Raw genomic sequence first — 22,128 nt, forward strand, 5'->3', positions numbered from 1 at the left:
TCTAGAAGGTTAAGGCACAAAGGATCCAAGGTATGCTGGCAAACTGGATTCAAAATTGGCTTGGTGACAGCAGACAGAAGGGAGAGGTTGAGAGGTGCTTTTCTAACTGGGCCACAGGTATCAGTGCTAGAACCGGGAGTGTTTAAACTAGTGTGACAGTGGAGTGAGAACCGGAGCAGTGGGTCATTAGGTGGGGTGATTGAGAAAGTAGAGGTTAAATCAGGTTGGTCTAATAGCAAAAAGATGCGGGGCCAGGATAATGAACATGGCAGGAATGACGGTCTGAAGTGTATTTTATTTTAATGCAAGGAGTATAACAGGTGAGACAGATGAGCTATGAACCAGGATTAGTTCATGGAACTATGATATTGCAGCCATTACAGAAACACAGAAACATGATTGAGAGAAGGGCAGGATTGGCAGCTCAATGTTCCAGGGTACAGAGATTTTAGCTGGGACAGAGTGGAGTGTAAAGGAGCTGGGGGAGTTGCACTACTGATTAGGGAGAATGTCACGGCTGCCCTAAGAGAGGACATTTGGATGGTAGAGACCAGGAATAAGAAAAGTGAAATCACTATGATAAGGTTGTACTACAGGCATTCCAATAGCCAATGGAAGCTGGCGGAACAGATATGCAGGAAGATCATGGAAAGACATAAAAACAACAGGGTGATTGTAATGGGTAATTTTAACTTCCCAATATTGACTGGGATTACTTTAGTGCCAGGGGCTCAGATGGAGCAGAAATTATTAGATGTGTCCAGCGGGCTTTAGAACACAGACAGTGCAGCAGAAGAACGGGCCCTTCAGCCACAAAGTCAGCGCCGAACATGATGCCGAATTAAACTAATTCTCTTCCACCTGTATATGATCCATATTCCTCCATTCCCTGCATATTCACGTGTCTATCTAACAGCATCTTAAACACCACTATCGTATCTGCTTCCACCACTCCCTCTGGCAGCTCATGCCAGGCACCCACCACACCCCTAAAAAACTTGCTCTACATATCCCCTTTAAACTTCCCTCCTCACCTGAAATGCATGTCCTCTAATACTTGACATTTCTACCTCAGGAAAAGGATTCTATCTACCCTATCTATGCCTCTCATAATCTTATAATCCTAGTTTCTTGGAATAATATGCATAAAGGCCAACTAGGGATGGGGTAGTACTCGACCTTAAATTAGGGAATGAACCTGGTCAGGTGATCGAAGTTTCAATGGGGGAGCATTTTAGGAACAGTGATTATAACTCTTAAAGTTTTAAGACAGGATAAGACTGGCCCTTGAGTGAAAATGCTGAATTGGGGGAAGGCTAATTACAACATTATTAGGCAAGTACTGCAGAAAGTAGTTTTGGGAGTAGCTGTTTGAGGGTAGATGCACATCTGACATGTGCGAATCTTTTAAAGGCCAGTTGATTAGAGATAGGATTATCGAGGATGAAAGATAAACTTGCTAATGTGTTAAAAAAAACTTGCCTTGCACATCTCCTTTAAACTTTTCCCCTCTCACCTTAAACCTACATCCTCTAGTATTTGGTATTTCCACCCTGTGAAAAAGACTCTGACTATCTATCCTATCTATGCCTCTCAAAATTTTATAAACTTCTATCAAAACAAGTTTGTAGACGATACCACCATCATAGGCCATATCTCAAATAACAATGAGTTGGAGTACAGGAAGGAGATAGAGAGCCTGTTGACATGGTGTCATGACAACAACTTTTCCCTCAATACCAGCAAAACAAAAGAGCTGGTCATTGACTTCAGGAAGGGGGGTGGTGCACATGCTCTTGTTTACATCAACGGTACTGAGGTTGAGAGGGTTGAGAGCTTCAAGTTCCTAGGAGTGAACATCATCAGTAGTCTGTCCTGGTCCAATCACGTTGATGCCACAGTCAAGAAAGCTCAGCAGCACCTCTACTTCCTCAGGAGACTAAAGAAATTTGGCATATCCCCATTGACCCTCACCAATTTTTATCGATGCACCATGGAAAGCATCCTATCCGGATGCATCACGGCTTGGTATGGCAACTGCTCTGCCAGTGACTGTAAAAAAACTGCAGAGTGGTGGACACAGCTCAGTACATCACGGAAACCAGCCTCCTCTCCATGGATTCTGTCTACGCTTCTCGCTGCCTTGATTAGGCAGCCAGCATAATGAAAGACCCCACCCACCCTGGACATTCTCTCTTCTCTCTCCTCCTATTGGACATAAGATACACCAGCCTGAAAGCACATACCACCAGGCTTAAGGACTGGTTCTATCCTGCTGTTATAAGACTATTGAACCGATCCCTAGTACAATAAAATGGACTCTTGACCTCACAATCTACCTCATTATGACCTTGCACCTTATTGTCTACCTGCATTGCACTTTCTCTGTAACTATAACACTTTATTCTGCACTCTGTTATTGTTTTACCTTGTATCACCTCAATTCTCTGTAGTAATTGATCTGTATGAATGGTATGCAAGACAAGTTTTTCACTGAACCTCAGTACATGTAACAATAATAAACCAATTGATCACGTCTCCCTCAGCCTCCAACACCCCAGAAAAAACAATCCAAGTTTGTCCAACCTCTCCTTATAGCTAATATTCTCTAATCCAGGCAACATCCCAGTGAACCTCTTCAAAGCCTCCACATCCTTCCTGTAATGGCGTGATCAGAACTGCACACAATACTCCCAATGTAGCTTAAACAAAGCTTTATACAGCTGCAACATGACTTCCTGACTTTTATACTCAATGCCCTGACCGATGAAGGAAAGCATGACGTACACCTTCTTTACCACCCTATCTACTTGCATTGCCACTTTCAGGGACCTATGGACTTGCACTGCAAGTCTGCGTCAATGCTTCTAAGGCTCCTGCCATTTATTGTACACTTTCCCCTTACATTTAACCTCCCAAAGTGTGACACCTCACACTTGTTCAGATTAAACTCCATCTGCCATTTCTCTGCACACATCTATATCCTGCTGTATCCTTTGACAACTTTTTTCACTATCCATAGCTCCACCAATTTTTGTACTGTCTGCAAACTTACTAATCAGTTCATCTACATTTTCATTCAAATCATTTATAGATATCACAAACAACGAGGTCCCAGCACTGATCCCTACGGAACACTACTGGTCACAGACCTCCAGTCAGAGAAACAACCCTCCACCACTACTCTGTGTCTCCTATGACCAAGCTAATTTTGAATCACATTTAATGAATCACCAAGGATCCTCTGCATCTTAATCTTCCGGATTAGCCTACCATGAGGGACCTTGTCAAAGGCCTTACTAAGGTCCATGTAGACAACATCCACTGCCCTATTCTCATCAATATTCATTGTTCTGTCCTCAAAAATTTCAGTCAAGTTCATGAGATATGACATGCTCTGTGCTAAACCATGCTGGCTGTCCCTAATAAACCCATGCTTTTCCAAATGTGAGTAAATCCAATTCCTAAAAATCCTCTCCAATAGCCTCCCTACAATTGTTGTGAGGCTCACCGGCCAATAATTTGCTGGATTATTCCTATTGCCCTTCCTAAACAAAGATGTGTAGAACAAAAGGGATGTCTGGGATAGGTTGAGTTGAAATGGCTTAATGGCAGAAGTTATCAGTACATTGAGCTTCAATGTCTGAGTAATGATTTGTTTAAGGTAAGGTGGTGGACCCGCCCTACAGGCTAGATTTATGTGAGTAACAAAAAGGGAAAAGGATATAAAAACAGAAAGGGAAAATGCTCGGAAATTTAAGCAGAACAGGCAGTTTCTGTGGAAAAAGAAACAGTTAATGTTCCAGATAACTTGGTTGAGTTTTAAGGGTACTGGATTGGTATTGGTTTATTATTGTCACTTGTACCGAGGTACAGTGAAAAGCTTGTCTTACAAACCGATCATACAGGTCAATTCATTACACAGTGCAGTTACATTGAGTTAGTACAGAGTGCATTGATGTAGTACAGGTAAAGTGTACATAGCTACAGAGAAAGTGCAGTGCAATAAGGTGCAAGGTCACAACAAAGTAGATCGTGAGGTCATAATCCATCTCATTGCGTAAGGGAACTGTTCAATAGTCTTATCACAGTAGGGTAGAAGCTGTCCTTAAGTCTGGTGGTACGTGCCTTCAGGCTCCTGTACCTTCTACCCAATGGTGAGGCCTCACCTGGAGTACTGCATGCAGTTCTGGTCTCCTTACTTGAGAAAAGATATACTGGCTTTGGAGGCGGTGCAGGGGAGGTTCACGAGGCTGATTCTGGAGATGAGAGGGTTAGCCTATAAAGAGAGATTGAGTCGCCTGGGACTATACTCGCTGGAATTCGGAAGAATGAGAGGGGATCTTATGGAAACATATAAAATTATGAAAGGGATAGATAAGGGAGGCAGGAAGGTTGTTTCCACTGGTAATTGAGACTAGAACTAGGGGACATAGCCTCAAGATTCAGGGGTGTAGACTTAGGACGGAGATGAGGAGAAACTGCTTTTCCCAGAGAGTAGTGAATCTGTGGAATTCTCTGCCCAGGGAAGCAGTGGAGGGTACCTCATTAAATACATTTAAGACACAGTTAGATAGATTTTTGCACAGTAGGGGAATTAAGGGTTATGGGGGAAAGTCAGGTCGGTGGATCTGAGTCCACAGCCAGATCAGCCATGATCTTATCGAATTGCGGACTCGATGGGCCAGACGGCCTCCTCCTACTCCTATGTTCTTATGTTATGTAAGTTCAGGACTGCGGCTTTCAAATCAGGTAACCCTGACCTATACAAGAAATTGGGTTCGACATTTGTAAAGCTATCAGGGATAACAAGGGACAATATCAAGTCCAAAATCAAGTCCCAGACCAGCTGTCTGTTGTGGCAGGGCTTAAATGCTATAATGGGATACAAAACAAAGTCAGGCAGCATCACCGACAACAGTGCATCCCTTCCCAATGAGCTTAACACATTCTATGCACAATTTGATCAGAAGGGTAATGGAATATCACCACCCCTCCCAACAGCCTTCAACGCCCCTGTACCCACAGTCACCATTGCAGACACAAGATCAGTGTCCTGGAGAGTGAACCTGGGAAAGCATCTGGCCCAGATGGAGTCCCCAGCCATGTCCTCAGATCCTGCGCAGAACAGCTGGTGGGGGTATTTGCAGACATTTTTAATCTCTCCCTACTTCAATCTGAGGTTCCCACCTGCTTTAAGAAGACCACCATCATCCTGGTAACTAAGAAAAATAAGGTAATGTGCCTTAATGATTACTGACTACAAGCACCTGACCCAGATGGTGTCCCTGGCTGTGTGCTCAGATCTTGTGCTGATCAGCTGGCAGAAGTATTCGCGGACATATTTAACCTCTCCCTGTTTTAAGAAGACCACTATCATCCCGGTACCGAAGAAAAGCAAGGTAACATGCCTCAATGACCACCGACCAGTGGCTCTGACATCCACCATCATGAAGTACTTTGAGGGGTTGGTCATGGCACGCATCAACTCTAGCCTCCCAGACAACCTGGACCCATTGCAATTCGCCTATCGCCGAAACAGGTCTACAGCGGATGACATCTCCCTGGCCCTACACTCAGCTCTGGAGCATCTGGACAGTAAAGACACTTACGTTAGACTATTGTTTATTGACTACAGTTCTGCCTTCAATACAATAATCCCAAGTAAACTTGTCACCAAACTCCGTGACCTAGGACTCAACACCTCCCTCTGTAACTGGATCCTTGACTTTCTAACCAACAGACAGCAATCAGTGAGGATAGGCAGCAATACCTCCAGCACGATTATTCTCAACACTGGTGCCCCACAAGGCTGTGTCCCCAGCCCTCTACTCTACTCCCTATACACTCATGACTGTGTGGCCAGATTCTGCTCTAACTCCATCTACAAGTTTGAAGATGATACCACCATTGTAGGCCGTATCTCAAACAGCGATGAGTCGGAGTACAGGAAGGAGATAGAGAGCTTAGTGGAATGGTGTCATGACAACAACCTTTCCCTCAATGTCAACAAAACAAAAGAGCTGGTCATTGACTTCAGGAAAGGGGGCAGTGTACATGCACCTGTCTACATCAATGGTGCTGAGGTCGAGAGGGTTGAGAGCTTCAAGTTCTTGGGAGTGAACATCACCAACAGTCTGTCCTGGTCAAATCATGTAGAAGCCACGGCCAAGAAAGCTCACCAGCGCCTCTACTTCCTCAGGAGGCTAAAGAAATTTGGTTTGTCTCCTTTGACTCTCACCAACTTTTACAGATGCACCATAGAAAGCATCCTATCAGGATGTATCACGGCTTGGTATGGCAACTGCTCTGCCCAAGACCGCAAGAAGCTGCAGGGGGTTGTGGACACAGCCCAGCGCATTATGGACACCAGCCTCCCCTCCTTGGACTTTGTCTTTACCTCTCGTTGTCTTGGTGAAGCAGCCAGCATAATCAAAGACCCCACCCACCCAGGACATTCTCTCTTCTCTCCTCTTCTATCAGGTAGAAGATACAGGAGCCTGAAGGCACGTACCACCAGACTTAAGAACAGCTTCTACCCCACTGTGATAAGACTATTGAACAGTTCCCTTATACAATGAGATGGACTATGACCTCACAATCTACCTTGTTGTGACCTTGCACCCTATTGCACTGCACTTTCTCTGTAGCTGTGACACTTTACTCTGTACTGTTACTGTTTTTACCTGTACCACATCAATGCACTCTGTACTGACTCAATGTAACTGCACTGTGTAATGAATTGACCTGTATGATCGGTTTGTAAGACAAGCTTTTCACTGTACCTCGGTGCAAGTGACAATAATAAACCAATACCAATACCAATACCAAGTTGATGTGTGCCATGACCAACCTCTCAAAGCACTTCATGATGGTGGATGTCAGAGCCACTGGTCGGTAGTCATTGAGGCATGTTACCTTGCTTTTCTTTGGTACGAGGATGATAGTGGTCTTCTTAAAACAGGAGAGAACCTGAGATTGAAGCAGGGAGAGGTTGAATATGTCCGCAAATACTTCTGCCAGCTGATCAGCACAAGATCTGAGCACGTGGCCCGGGATACCATCTGGGCGAGATGCTTTCCTCGTGTTCACTCTCTGGAAGACTGATCTTACGTCCTCCATTGTGATCACAGGTTCAGCTGCATTGGTGGCTGTCGGGGTGGATGGTGACAATCCACTTCCCTTTTGTTCAAAACGCACATAGAATGCATTAAGTTCATCAGGAAGGGATGCGCTGTTGTTAGCTATGCAGCCTGACTTTGTCTTGTAGCCTGTTATGGCATGTCAGCCCTGCCATAACCGGTGGCTGGTCAGGGACTCTATTTTGAGTTGGTATTGCCTCTTGGCATCCCTGATAGCTTTTCGAAGGTCATACCTCGCTTTCTTGTACAGATCAGGATCACCAGATTTGTGTGCAGCAGTCCTCTCCTTCAGTAGGGAGTGTATCTCCCGGTTCATGCATGGTTTCCTGTTTGGGAACACCCGTATTGTCCTCTTTGGTACACGTATTGGCTTAGTTGTGTCCTCTTTGACCATGGGTGAGGTCCCAGAGGACTGCCGAGTGGCTAATGTTGTTCCTCTATTTAAGAACCGAACAAGGCAAAATCCGGGGAACAAAAGACCAGTGAGTCTCATGTCAGTTGTAGGGAAACTGCAGAAGAAACTTCTTAGAGAAAGGATATACGAGCATCTGGACTCCAATGGCATGACTAGGGAAAGCCAACATTGCTTAGTGCAGGGCAAGTCGTGCCTTACTAACCTGGTTGAGTTTTTTGACAAGGTGGTGAGAGAGATTGGTGAAGGTAGAGCTGTGGACATCATCTATATGCACTTCAGTAAGGCATTTGACAAGGTCCCACATAATAGGTTGATCAAGAAAGTTCAGATGATGCATGGGGTCAGTGGAGAATCGGCTGTGTGGTTCCAGAACTGGCTCACCCGTAGAAGACAGAGGGTGGTGGTTGAAGGGACTTATTCGGGCTGGAGGCCTGTGAGTAGTGATGTTCCGCAGGGATCTGTACTGGGATCTCTGCTGTTTGCAATGTACATAAATGACCTGGATGAGTGTGTTGATGGATGGGTTGGTAAGTTTGCAGATGATACCAAGATTGGTGGAGTTGTGAATAGTGTAGAAGACTGGCGACAGATACAGCGTGATATAGATCAGTTGCAGATGTGGGCAGAGAAATGGCAGATGGGAGTTTAACCCGGATAAATGTGAAGTGTTGCACCTTGGTAGGACTAATGTCAAGAGGCAGTACACTCTTAAGGGCAAGACCTTTAACAGTGTTGAAGAGCAGAGAGACCTTAGGGTGCAAGTCCATGACTCATTGAAAGTGGCTACACAGGTAGGTAGGGTGGTTAAGAAGGCTTATGGAATGCTTGCATTTATTAATCGAGGTATTGAGTATAGGAGTCAAGCAGTTATGATGCATCTCTATTGAACTCTGGTTAGGCTGTATTTAAATTATTGCATGCAATTCTGGTCACCTCACTACAGGAAGGATGTCGAGGCTTTAGGGAGGGTGCAGAGAAAGTTTACCAGGATGCTGCCTGGACTAGAGGGCATGTGCTATCAGGAGAAGCTGGACAAACTTGTGCTCTTTTCTCTGGAGCGGCGGAGGTTGAGGGGTTATCTGTTGGAAGTGTATAAAATTATGAGGGGCATAGATAGGGTGGACAAGCAATATCTTTTCCCCATTATTGAGCGATTCAATACCAGAGGGCATGCATTTAAGGTGAGAGGGGGTAGGTTCAGAACAGACATCAGGGGTATGTTTTTTACGCAGAGAGTGGTGGATGCCTGGAATGCGTTGTCTGATAGGGTGGTGGAGGCAAATTCACTGGAGGCTATTAAGAGGGGATTGGATGGGCACATGAATGAGAGGAAAATAGAGGGAATTGGGCATTCTGTAGGTAGGAGAGATTGTCGGCACAACATTGTGGGCTGAAGGGCCTATTCTGTGCTGTACTGTTCTATGTTCTATGAGTGAACATCACCTATAGCCTATCCTGGTCAACCACATAAATGACATGGCCAAGAAAGCTCACCAGCACCTGTGCTTCCTCAGGAGACTAAAGAAATTTGGCATGTCCCTACTGACCATTTTTACCCCATCAAAATTGTGAATAAAGTATCTCTATATCTAGCAGAAACTTAATACCATGAACACCAGTTAGCCTCTTCCTCTTGGGCAAGCACCACTCAACTGTTTACAAGTGAACCTTTTGGAATGCTTTCTGAAAAGTACAGTGAAGGTAATGTCAGAAGCAGCCAATTACAGGCAGATGCTATTACGCCACATCTTACCAGATTATCAATCTCTGGGTCTTCACTGAAAAACGGCTTCCCTTCCTTTTCCTGTTTGCGAACAAAGTTTTCGATGTCCACATCAAAGCTTGCTGAGGTGATACATTCAGAACCTTGGGTCGACTGCTCGCATTTTTCAAACAGAAGAGCCAAGAGTGGGAACAGAGGATGTCTGCAAAGAAATACAGGATAGAATAAAACTTAATTAACTTAGGAGCAGGTACTGATGGCAGCAGTTAGGGCAGTCGTGTGCTCCGTATGCAGTATGTGGGAAGTCAGGACTGCACACTTGTCCCTGATGAGTACACCTGTAAAAGATGCATCCAGCTGCAGCTCCTGACAAACCGAGTTAGTGAACTGGAGCTGGAGCTGGATGAACTCCGGATCATTCATGAGGCAGAGGCAGACATAGACAAGAATTTCAGGGAGATAGTTACCCCTAAAAGTGAGGAGGCAGGTAGCTGGGTTACTGTCAGGAAAGGGAAGGTCAGGGGTATAGACAGAAAGAGGAGAGCACCCCTTTGGCCATTCCCATCAACAATAAATATACCGTTTTGGATACTACTGGTGGGGACGGCCTACCAGGGACAAGTTGCAGTGGTCGCATTTCTGGCACCGAGACAGGACCCTCGGCTCAGAAAGGAAGGAGGGAAAAGAAAAGAGCAATAATGATGGGGATTCGATAGTTGGGGGGCAGATAGGAGGTTCTGTGGGAGAGATCGAGAACCCCGGATGGTCTGTTGCCTCCCTGGTGCCAGGGTCTGTGATATCTCAGGTCGAGTTCCTGATATTCTCAGGAGGGAGGGTGAGCAGCCAGATGTTGTGGTCCATGTTGGGACCAATGATGTGGATAGGAAGAAGGAGGAGGTCCTGCAAAAAGAGTTTAGAGAATTAGGTGCAAAGTTGAAGGACAGGACCTCCAAGGTTGCAATCTCAGGATTGCTACCCGTGCCACAAGCTAGTGAGGCTACAAATAGGAGTATCATGCAGCTAAAAGTGTGGCTAAGGAGATGGTGCAGGAGGGAGGGCTTCATGTTTCTAGACAATTGGGCTTTGTTCCAGGGAAGGTGGGACCTGTTCCGATGGGACAGTTTGCACCTGAACTGGAGGGGGACTAACATTCTTGCGGGTAGGTTTGCTAGTGCTGCTCTGGGGGGTTTAAACTAGATTTGCAGGGGGAGGGGAACCAGAGTGTTAGAGCAGATAGTGAGGTGGAGGAGGAAAAAGGTCATGCAAGGACTGCAGGTATAGACAGAAGTCAAAGGTTTGAACTTGATAGAAATGTTCTCAGGTGCATCTATTTCAATGCAAGAAGTATTGTAGGTAAGGCAGATGAGCTTAGGGCGTGGATTGGCACGTGGGATTACGACATTATTGCTATTCGTGAGACTTGCATGCAGGAGGGGCAGGACTGGCAGCTTAATGTTCCGGGGTTCCGTTGTTTCGGATGTGATAGAGGGGGAGGGATGAAAGGGGGAGGAGTGGCATTACTAGTCAGGGAAAATATCACAGCTGTGCGTAGACAGGACAGCCCGGAGGGCTCGTCTACAGAAGCCATATGGGTGGAGCTGAGGAACAGGAAAGGTGTGGCCACACTAATAGGGTTGTATTATAGACTGCCCAATAGTCAGAGAGAATTGGAGGAACAAATCTGTAGTGTAGTAGCAGACCAATGTAAGAAACAGAAAGTTGTAATAGTAGGGGATCTTAACTTTCCACATATTGATTGGGACTCCCACACCGTGAAAGGGCTGGATGGCTTGGAATTTGTCAAATGTGTTCAGGAAAGTTTTCTAAATCAATATATAGAGGTACCAACGAGGGAGAATGTAATACTTGATCTCCTATTAGGGAACCAGGCAGGTCAGGTGACAGAAGTATGTGTAGGGGAGCATTTTGGGTCCAGTGACCATAATGTCATTAGTTTCAAGTTAATTATGGATAAGGATAGGTCTGGTCCTCGGGTTGAGGTTCTAAATTGGAGAAAGGCCAATTTTGTGGATATGAGAAAAGATCTAGGAAGAGTGGATTGGGATAAGTTGTTTTCTGGCAAGGATGTGCTCACTAAGTGGAAGGCCTTCAAAGGCAAAATTCTGAGAGTGCAGAATTTGCATGTTCCTGCCAGGATTAAAGGCAAAGTTAACAAGCATAGGGAACCTTGGTTTTTAAGGGATATTGGCGATCTGGTTAAGAAAAAGAGAGAGGTGTATAGCAGGTTTAGGCAACTAGGAACAAATGATGTACTTGAAGAGTACAGAAAAAGTAAGAAAATACTGAAAAAGGAAATCAGGAAGGCAAAATGAAGACATGAGGTTGCTTTGGCAGATTATGTGAAGGTAAACCCAAAGGGTTTCTACAAGTATATTAAGAGTAAAAGGATAGTAAGGGACAAAATTCGTCCACTAGGAGATCAGAGTGGTCGTCTATGTGTGGAGCCTCAGGAGATGGGGGAGACCTTAAACAGTTTTTTTGCATCAGTATTTACTCAGGAAACTGGCACAGTGGATATGGAAGGAAGGGAAACAAGCAGTAGTGTCATGGAACATATAGAGATTAAAGAGGAGGAGGTGCTTGCTGCTTTACAGCGAATAAAGGAAGATAAATCCCCCGGGCCTGATAAGATATTTCCTCGGACATTGAGAGAGACTAGTGTAGAAATTGCAGGGGCCCTGGCAGATATATTTAAAATGTCCTTAGCCACGGGTGCGGTGCCGGAGGACTGGAGGGTAGCTCATGTTCCGTTGTTTAAAAAAGGATCTAAAAGTAAACCAGGTAATTACAGGCCAGTGAGCCTGACATCAGTAGTGGGTAAATTATTGGAAGGTGTTCTGAGAGATCGGATATACAAGTACTTGGACAGCCAAGGGCTGATTAAGGATAGTCAGCATGGCTTTGTGCGTGGTAGATCGTGTTTAACGAATCTTGTAGAGTTTTTTGAGGAGGTTACCAAGAAAGTAGATGAAGGAAAGGCTGTGGATGTTGTCTACATGGACTTTAGTAAGGCCTTTGACAAGGTCCCACATGAGAGGTTAGTTCAGGAGGTTCAGACACTAGGTATCCTTGGAAAGGTTGTAAACTGGATTCGAAATTGGCTGTGTGGGAGAAGACAGAGAGTGGTAGTGGATGATTGTTTCTCAGACTGGAGGCCTGTGACTAGTTGTGTGCCTCAGAGATCTGTGCTGGGGCCATTGTTGTTTGTTGTCTATATCAATGATCTAGATGATAACGTGGTAAATTGGATCAGCAAGATTGCTGATGATACTAAGATTGGAGGCATAGTGGACAGTGAGGAAGGCTTTCCAAGCTTGCAGAGGGATCTGCACCAACTGGAAGAATGGGCCAGAAAATGGTATATGGAATTTAATGCAGACAAGTGCGAGGTGTTGCATTTTGGAAAGACAAATCAAGGCAGGACATACACAGTAAATGGTAGGGCACTGAGGAGTGCAGAGGAACAAAGGGATCTGGGAATTCAGATACATAATTCCCTGAAAGTGGCGTTGCAGGTAGACAGGGTTGTAAAGAAGGCTTTTGGCATCCTGGCATTCATAAATCAAAGTATTGAGTATAGGAGTTGGGATGTTATGGTGAGGTTGTATAAGACATTGGTGAGGCCAAATTTGGAGTATTGTGTGCAGTTCTGGTCACCTAACTATAGGAAGGATATTTGTAAGATTGAAAGAGTGAAAGAGATTTACTAGAATGTTGCCAGGTCTTCAGGAGTTGAGTTGAGTTACAGGGAAAGATTGAACAGGTTAGGACTTTATTCCTTGGAGCGCAGAAGAATGAGGGGAGATTTGATAGAGGTCTATAAAATTATGAGGGGTGTAGACAGAGTTAATGCGAATAGGCTGTTTCCACCTAGATTAGGAGAGATCAGTACGAGAGGACATGGCTTTAGGGCAAAAGGGGAAAGGTTTAGGGGGAAAATTAGGGGGAACTTCTTCAGTCAAAGACTGGTGGGAGTATGGAACGGGCTGCCATCTGATGTAGTAAATGTGGGCTCACTCTTGAGTTTTAAGAATAAATTGGATAGATACATAGATGGGAGAGGTCTGAAGAGTTATGGACTGGGTGCAGGTAAATGGGACTAGCGGAATAATGTTTCGGCACAGACTAGAAGGGCCGAATGGCCTGTTTTCTACGCTGTAGTGTTCTATGGTTCTAATAAGCACCAACTACTGTAGCCGACCAGATATATTGGAGAATTAAGGGTCTGGAGAGAATAAGGAACTAAGTGTTAATCAAAAACTAGTACTAGAGAAACTGGAGAGCTTGAAGGCTGATAAATCACAAGGAGCTAATGGTCTACATCCCAGAATTCTCAAAGAAGTGGCTTTAAGGATGGTGGGTGCTCTGGTTATCAAGGATCTGTAGATTGTGGATTCATTCCCAGGGATTGAAGGGTAGCAAATGTGATGCCACTATTTAAGAAACAAGGAAGAGAGAAAACAGGAATCACTGACTTGTTAGCCTATGGAAAATGCTGGATTCGGACTGAGCAGGGTCAACATGGATTTATTAAAGGAAAATCATGTTTGGCTAATCTGTTCAGTGTCTTTGAGGATGTAACTGGTATAATAAATAACGGGGAATCAATGGATGCTGTTGGATTTTCAGGGTTGGCAAGATTTTCTGTTTGGCAAGATGGAATGACTGCAGTGGCACAAGGGTAGATGGAGTGACCTCAACTTTTTCCAATTTATACACATGACTTGAATGTGAATGTGCGAGGCATGATCGGTAAGTTCGCTGATATCACAAAGGTTGGCAAAGTTGTTGACAGTGTGGAAGGTAGTCTCAGGCTGCAGAGAAATATTGATATATTGGTGAAATGGGCTGAAAAATGGCAGATGGAGTTTAATGTAGACAAATGGGAGGTCATGCATTTTGGGAGCACTAATGGTAGGGTCCCAGGGAGTACAGAGGAACTGAGGGATCTTGGTGTACAAAGTCCTTAGATCCTTGAAGGTGGCTACACTGGTAGATAACATGGTTTGGAAGGCACACGGGATACTGGTCTTCATGAGTGAAGACACTGAATACAGAAACCCTGGCTCCCCTCTTTTGTCTACCTATTACTGCTCTGCTTTTCCGTCCTATATATTGGGCTTCTCCTTTTCCTATCTTCAGCCCTGAAGAAGGGTTCTGACATGAAACGTTGACCACCTGCTCTTCTCCATGGATACTGCCTGGCCTGCTGAGTTCCTCCAGCATCATAGTGTTTTTCATCACAGAAATAGGGAGGATGCCCCCAGCAGAAGCCAGTGCGCAGGCGCGGGAAGCGGCAGCAGCGGGAAGAGAGTGGAGAGTCACCTGACCCGGTGAGTTTTGTTTCTCTTCTTGCTTGGGGTCTTTAACCATAAAAGAGAGATAAGGTCTAGCGGTGTGGCCATCGTTGCAGGGGCTATTGTTGGAGTGGGCTAGAGTCAGAGTGGGATATTGGAGGCTATGACTCAAGAGGCTTCGACAAGAAGAGGCCGAGGTAAAAGAACAGGTAAGAAGGGTAAGTTTGTCCTTTTATTATTGCTGCTTTGATCTGAGATTTCCTTAGTACAGTGTAGGCAGGATGGCAGATACGGCAATGGAATTCTCCTCCTGTAGGATGTGGGAATTCAAGGAACTTGATGGTCTCCCTGATGACTACACCTGCAGGAAGTGTAGCCAACTTCAACTCCTGAAAGACCGGATAAAGGAGCTGGAGTTGGATGAACTAAGGATCATCTGGATGCTGAGAGAATCATAGACAGGACTATTGAGCAGGTGGTTACACCCAGAGGGCAGGATTCAGGTGGTGAATGGGTGAGCACCGAGAGAGGTAGGGGGAAAAAGAAGTCAGTGCAGAGTCCCCCTGCGACCATTCCTCTCAGCAACAGGTATATCCCTTTGGATACTGCTGAGGGGGATGACCTATCTGGGCAAGGCTGCAGCAGCCAGGCCAGTAGCACTTTGGTCAGCTCTGAGGCTCAGAAGGGAAGGGAGAAGTCAGGCAGAGCGACAGTCATAGGGGACTTGATAGTTAGGGGGACAGACAGGAGATTCTGCGGATGCCAAAAAGATGCCAGGATGGTGTGTTGCCTCCCGGGTGCTAGGGTCCTAGATATCTCGGAGTGGTTGCAGAATATTCTTAAGGGGAAGGGTGAGCAGACAGAGGTCGTGGTGCATATTGGTACCAATGACACAGGCAAGAGAGGGGTAGAGGTCCTGCACAATGAGTATAGGGAGTTAGGAAGGAGGCTGAAGAGCAGGACCTCTAAAGTAGTAATCTCTGATTACTTCTGGTGCCACAAGCTGGTGAAGGAAAGAATACGATAATAGCACAGACAAATGAGAGGCTGGGACGATGGTGCAGGGGGCAGGGTTTCAAGTTCTTGGATCATTCCCGTTGTCCACGGGAATGGTACCGGAGGATTGGAGGGTGGCAAATGCTGTCCCCTTATTCAAAAAAGGTAGTAGGGATGGTCCAGGGAATTACAGACCAGTGAGCCTTACGTCCGTGGTGGGCAAGCTGTTGGAAAGGATTCTAAAAGATAGGATCTATGAGCATTTAGAGAATCATGGACTGATTAGGGACAGCCAGCATGGCTTTGTGAAGGGCAGATCATGTCTCACAAGCCTGATAGTGTTCTTTGAGGAGGTGACCAGACAGAATGATGAGGGTAGTGTAGTAGATGTGGTCTACATGGATTTTAGTAAGGTGTTTGACAAGGTTCCACATGGTAGGCTTCTTCAGAAGGTCAGAGGGCATGGGATCCAGGGAGGCTTGGCCGTGTGGATTCAGAATTGGCTTGCCTGTAGAAAGCAGAGGGTTGTGGTGGAGGGAGTGAATTCAGATTGGAGGGCTGTGACTAGTGGTGTTTATTAATGACATGCATGAGGGGGTAGAAGGGTGGGTTAGCAAGGTTGCAGATGACACAAAGGTTGGTGGTGTTGTGGATAGTGTGGAGGACTGTTGAAGATTGCAGAGGGATATTGACAGGATGCAGAGCTGGGCTGAGAAGTGGCAAATGGAGTTCAATCTGGAGAAGTGTGAGGTGGTACACTTTGAAAGGACAAACTCCAAGGCAGAGTACAAGGTTAATGGCAGGATTCTGGGTAGTGTGGAGGAGCAGAGGGATCTGGGGGTTCATATCCACAGATCACTGAAAGTTGCCTCACAGGTGGATAGGGTAGTTAAGAAAGCTTATAAGATGTTAACTTTCATAAGTTTTGGTTTTGAGTTTAAGAGCCGCGAGGTAATGATGCAGCTCTACAAAACTCTGGTTAGACCACACTTGGAGTACTGTGTCCACCTCTGGTTGTCTCATTATAGGAAGGATATGGAAGCGTTGGAAAGGGTGCAGAGGAGCTTTACCAGGATGCTGCTTGGATTGGAGAGCATGGATTATGAGGAGAGACTAAGGGAGCTAGGGCTTTACTCTTCGGAGAGAAGGAGGATGAGGGGAGACATGATAGAGGTATACAAAATATTAAGAGGAATAGATAGAGTGGACAGCCAGCACCTCTTTCCCAGGACACCAATGCTCAATACAAGAGGGCATGGCTTTAAAGTAATGGGTGGGAAGTTCAGGGGAGATGTCAGAGGGAGGTTTTTCACCCAGAGAGTGGTTGGTGCATGGAATGCGCTGCCTGGGGTAGTGGTGGAGGCTGATACGTTGGTCAAGTTCAAGAGACTGTTAGATAAGCATATGGAGGAATTTAAAATAGGGGGATATGTGGGAGGAAGGGGTTAGATAGTCTTAGGTGTGGTTTAAAGGTCGGCACAACATGGTGGGCCAAAGGGCCTGTATTGTGCTGTACTGTTCTGTGGTTCTATGGTTCTACTGGAACCTTTTCTGGGAAAGGGATAACCTGTACAGGAGGGACGGGTTGCACCTGAACTGGAGGGGAACCAACATCCTGGCAGGGGGGTTTGTTAATGCTACTGGGGAAGATCTAAACTTGCTTCGCAGGGGAATGGGACCCGGAAAAACAGGTCAGTCAGTGAGGGAACGGGCAGGAGGGCTGATGTCAGGGAATGTAGTATTAGGCAGATTCCTAATAACAGATGTGATGGGACGAATGGTTTGAAGTGTTTGGACTTTAATGCTCTGAGTATTATGGGCAAGAGTGATGAACTTAGAGCATGGATCAGTACATGGAACTAGGATGTTGTAGCCATTACAGAGACTTGGTTGAGGGAGGGACAGGAATGGGTGATCAATGTACTAGGGTTTCGAAGTTTTAGGAGAATAGAGAGGGGGGGTAAAAGAAGGGGAGGAGTTGCAATACTAATTAGAGGTAATATATCAGCTGCACTCCAAGGAGACATAATCGAAGGCTCGGATACAGAGTCTATATGGGTAGAACTCAGAAACAGGAAGGGTGCAATCACTCTCTTGGGGGTATAGTACAGACCTCCCAATAGCCACCGGGACATTGAGGAATGGAAATGCAGACAGATTAGGGAAATATGTAAAAAATACAGGGTTGTGGTCATGGGATACTTCAACTTCCCTGATATAAATTGGGACCGTTTTAGTGCAAGGGGGTTAGATGGGGCAGAATTTGTTAGGTGTATCCAGGAGGGGTTCCTAAATCAATATGTTGACAGTCCAACAAAGGGAGAGGCTATTCTGGACCTGGTGTTGGGTAATGAGCCTGGCCACGTTACTCACCAATCAGTGGTTGAGCAATTGGGGAGCAGTAACCACAGCTCATTAACTTTCAGGATAGCTATAGGTAAGGATAGGTATGGGGCTAGCGGGAAGATTTTAAGTTGGAGCAGGGCTAATTATTAAGGCATAAGGCAGGAACTAGGTAGAGTAAACTGGGAACACCTTTTTGCTGGCAAGTCCACGTCAAGCATGTTGAAAATGTTTAAGGATCAAATACACAGAGTACAGGATGGGTATGTCACGATTAGAAGGAAGGACATGAATGGGAAAATATGAGAACCCTGGATGTCCAGAGAATTAATGAACTTTGTCAAGAAGAAAAAGGACAAGCATGTAGAGCTTCGGAAGTTAGGTTCAGACAGAGCGTGTGAAGACTACAGAGAAGCTAGAAATGAACTCAAGAAAGGAATTAGGAAAGCCAGGAGGGGCCATGAAAAGTCCTTAGCAAGTAGGATTAAGGAGAATTCTATACCTACATCAGGAATAAGAGGATAACGAGGAAAAGGGTAGGAACACTTAAGGATAAAGAAAGGAATTTATGTTTGGATGCAGAGGATGTGGGTGAGGTTCTGAATGAGTATTTATCTTTAGTATTTACCCAGGAAAGGGACGTGCAGGACGCAGAAATTGGAACTGAGGGCGGAAACATGTTAGGGCATTTAGAGGTCAAGGAGGAGGTAGTGTCAGGTCTACTAAACAGTTTAAAGGTGGATATGTCCCTGGGCCCAATGGTTACTGAGGGAGGTGAGAAAGGAAATTGCTGGGGCCTTGATCAGTATACTTCTGTCCTCTTTGACCATGGTTGAGGTCCAGGATGACTGGTGAGTAGCTAATGTTGTTCCTCTATTTAAGAAAGGAACAAGGGAAAATCCAGGGAACTATAGACTGGTGAGTCTCATGTCAGTTGTAGGGAAATTGCTGGAGAAAATTCTTAGAAATAGAAATATACAAGCATCTGCAAGCCAATGGCTCGATTAGGGAAAGCCAGTATGGCTTTGTGCGGGGCAAGTCGTGTCTTACTAACCTGGTTGAGTTTTCTGACAAGGTGATGAGAGAGACTGATGAAGGTAGAACTGTGGATGTCATCTATATGGACTTCAGTAAGGCATTTGACAAGGTCCCACATAATAGGTTAATCAAGAAAGTTTGGATGCATGGGGTCAGTGGAGAATTGGCTGCGTGGATCCAGAACTGGCTTGCCTGTAGAAGACAAAGGGTGGAGGTTGAAGGGACTTATTCGGGCTGGAGGCCTGTGAGTAGTGGTGTTCTGCAGGGATCTGTGCTGGGACCTCTGCTGTTTGTGATGTACATAAATGACCTGGATGAGTATGTTGATGGATGGGCTATTAAGGTTGCAGACCAGGATTGGTGGAGTTGTGAATAGTGTGGAAGACTGGCGACGGATACAGTGTGATATAGATCAGTTGCAGATGTGGGCAGAGGATGGCAGATGGGAGTTTAACCTGGATAAATGTGAGGTGTTGCACCTTGGTAGGACTAATGTCAAGAGGAAGTACACTCCTAAGGACAAGACCTTTAATGATGTTGAAGGGCAGAGAGACCTTGGGGTGCAAGTCCATGACTCATTGAAAGTGGCTACACATGTAGACAAGGTGGTTAAAAAGGTTTATGGAATGCTTGCATTTATTGATTGGGGTATTGAGTATAGGAGTCAAGGAGTTATGATGCATCACTATAGTACTCTGGTTAGGCTACATTTAGATTATTGAGTGCAATTCTGGTCACCTCACTATAGGAAGGATGTCGAGGCTTTAGGGAGGGTGCAGAGAAAGTTGACTAAGATGCTGTCAGGATTAGAGGGCGTGTGCTACCAGGAGAGGCTGGAGAAACTTGGCTCTTTTCTCTGGAGCAGCGGAGGCTGAGGGGTGATCTGTTGGAAGTGTATAAAGTTATGAGAAGCATAGATAGGGTGGACAAGCAATATTTTTTTCCCATTAGAGTGATCCAAGATACTAGAGGGCATGCATTTAAGGTGAGAGGAGGTAGGTTCAGAACAGACGTGAGGGGTACGTTTTTTTACTGACAAAGTGGTGGATGCCTGGAATGCATTGCCTGATGGGGTGGTGGAGGCAAATCCATTGGGGGCTTTTAAGAGAGGCTTGGATGGACACATGAATGAGAGGAAAATAGAGGGATATGGGCATTCTGTCGGTAAGAGGGATTAGCTATGTCGGCACAAATTTGTGGCCTGTTCTGTGCTGTACTGTTCTATGTTCTAGATCAATGATCTGCCGGAATGGGCGAACTGTGATATTTCAGGACTGAAGGTGTTATATTCGAATGCATGCAGTATACGAAATAAGGTAGGTGAGCTCATAGTGCAGTTAGAAATTGGCAGATATGACATTGTGGGCATCACAGAGTTGTGGTTGAAAGAAGATCACAGATGGGAGCTAAACATTCCAAGGCCACACATCCTATGGAAAAGACAGGCAGGTGGCCAGAGGGGGTGGGGTGGCTCTGTTGGTAAAACATGAAATCAAATCCTTAGCAAGAAACTACACAGGATCAGAAGATGTAGAACCCTTGTGGGTAGAGTTAAGAAACTGCAAGGGTAAAAGGACCCTGGTGGGAATTATATACAGGCCTCCGAATAGTAGCCAGGATGTGAGGTATAAATTACAACAAGGCAATGTTATGGTGGTCGTGGGGGATTTCAATATGCAGGTAGATTTGGAAAATCAGGAAGGTACTGGATCCCAAGAGAAGGAATTGGTAGAATGCCTACAAGATGGCTATTTAGAGCAGCTTGTGGTTGAGCCCACTAGGGAAAAGGAATTCTGGATTTGGTGCTGTGCAATGAACCAGATTTGATTAGGGAGCTTAAGATAAAGGAAACCTGCAGAGGCAGTGATTATAATTTGATAGAATTCACCCTGCAGTTTGAGAAGGAGAAGCTAAAATCAGATGTATCGGTGTTACAGATGAGTAAAGGTAACTGCAGAGGCATGAGAGAGGAACTGGCCAAAGTTGATTGGAAGGGGACCCTAGCAGGGATGACGGTTGAGCAGCAATGGCAGGGGTTTGAAAGAAGGCATTTGGTCGCCACACTACAGGAAAGATGTGGTAGCATTAGAGAGAGTGCAGAAGAGATTCACCAAGATGTTACCTGGAATGGAGGGCTGTAGCTATGAGATATTGGATAGGCTGGGATTATTCTCAATAGAATGTAGGAGGCTGAGGGGTGACCTAACAGAGGTTTATAAAATTAGGAAGGGCATAGACAGGGTAGGTGGTCAGTCTTGTTTTCCAGGGTAGGGAAGCGCAAAACTAGAAACCACAGGTTTACAGTGAGAGGGGAGAAATTTAAAGGAGACGTGAGGGATCAGTTTTTCCACACAGAAGGTGGTGGTTATCTGGAATGAGCTGCCAGAGAAGGTGGTGGAGGCAGATACAATTACAACATTTAAAAGGCATTTGGACAGGTAGTTTAGATTAAAAAAAAGGAACAGAGGGAGACAGGCCTAATGTAGGCAACTGGTATTATGGTAGATAGGCACCATGATTGCAGAGGAGGTGGGCTGAGAGGCCCTGTTTCTGCGCTGTACAGTTGTATGATAAAGTTATAGCACACAATACTGGGGATGCAGGTGACCCCCAAGCTATGGCCATTCGGGTAACAGAAATTTGCCCTTGCAGAATTCACAAATCATTACCCTAAAATTTGAACCACAGAATAAAATTCGCTTCATGGAATTTATGTGGGGAAAACGTAAATAAAAACATTAAATTTTTTTTCAACTTGCGTTTTTTGACACATGCGCAGATGATGCGGCTTTGCAATGCAGGCCATTTTCTAGGAATGTAACCCCCCCCCCCAATAACAAAGTGGGTCACCTGTAGTACATTGGGGTTGGATTGGTTAACAGGCAAAAATAGTGTAGGAATAAATGGGGCTATTTGCAGGTTGGAAGGCTGTGACCAATGGAGTTCCAAAGGGATTAGTTCTTTTCACAATCTATATCTATGATTTAAATAAGGGTGAGTTCTCTCAAAACAAATAACTGCATATGCTGGAATCTTAAACAAAATCACGTTCTTATGTTCTAATCAGATATGCTGAAAGAGTTTAGCCAGTCAAGCACCATTTGTGGAAAGATAAACCAGTTAACATTTCGAGTCAAAGACCCTTCATTAGAA

General features: G+C 45.2%; 1 protein-coding gene across 8 annotated transcripts in view; it reads right to left on the reverse strand.

Annotated features, from left to right (window-relative positions):
• Window positions 1-22,128, reverse strand: part of LOC127569332 (homeobox protein PKNOX1-like) — a 137,719-nt gene that overhangs the window by 59,638 nt on the left and 55,953 nt on the right. For 7 of the 8 annotated variants that reach the window (XM_052013872.1, XM_052013866.1, XM_052013871.1 and 4 more), the window contains exon 4: window positions 9,311-9,482. In XM_052013872.1, coding sequence (XP_051869832.1) covers window positions 9,311-9,482 — 172 coding nt within the window. Of the gene's footprint in view, window positions 1-9,310; window positions 9,483-18,991; window positions 19,168-22,128 lie in introns of all 8 variants that reach the window. The other variant, XM_052013873.1, reaches the window with a different exon arrangement.

This window comes from Pristis pectinata, chromosome 4 (genome assembly GCF_009764475.1).
Source record: "Pristis pectinata isolate sPriPec2 chromosome 4, sPriPec2.1.pri, whole genome shotgun sequence".
NCBI lineage: Eukaryota > Metazoa > Chordata > Chondrichthyes > Rhinopristiformes > Pristidae > Pristis > Pristis pectinata.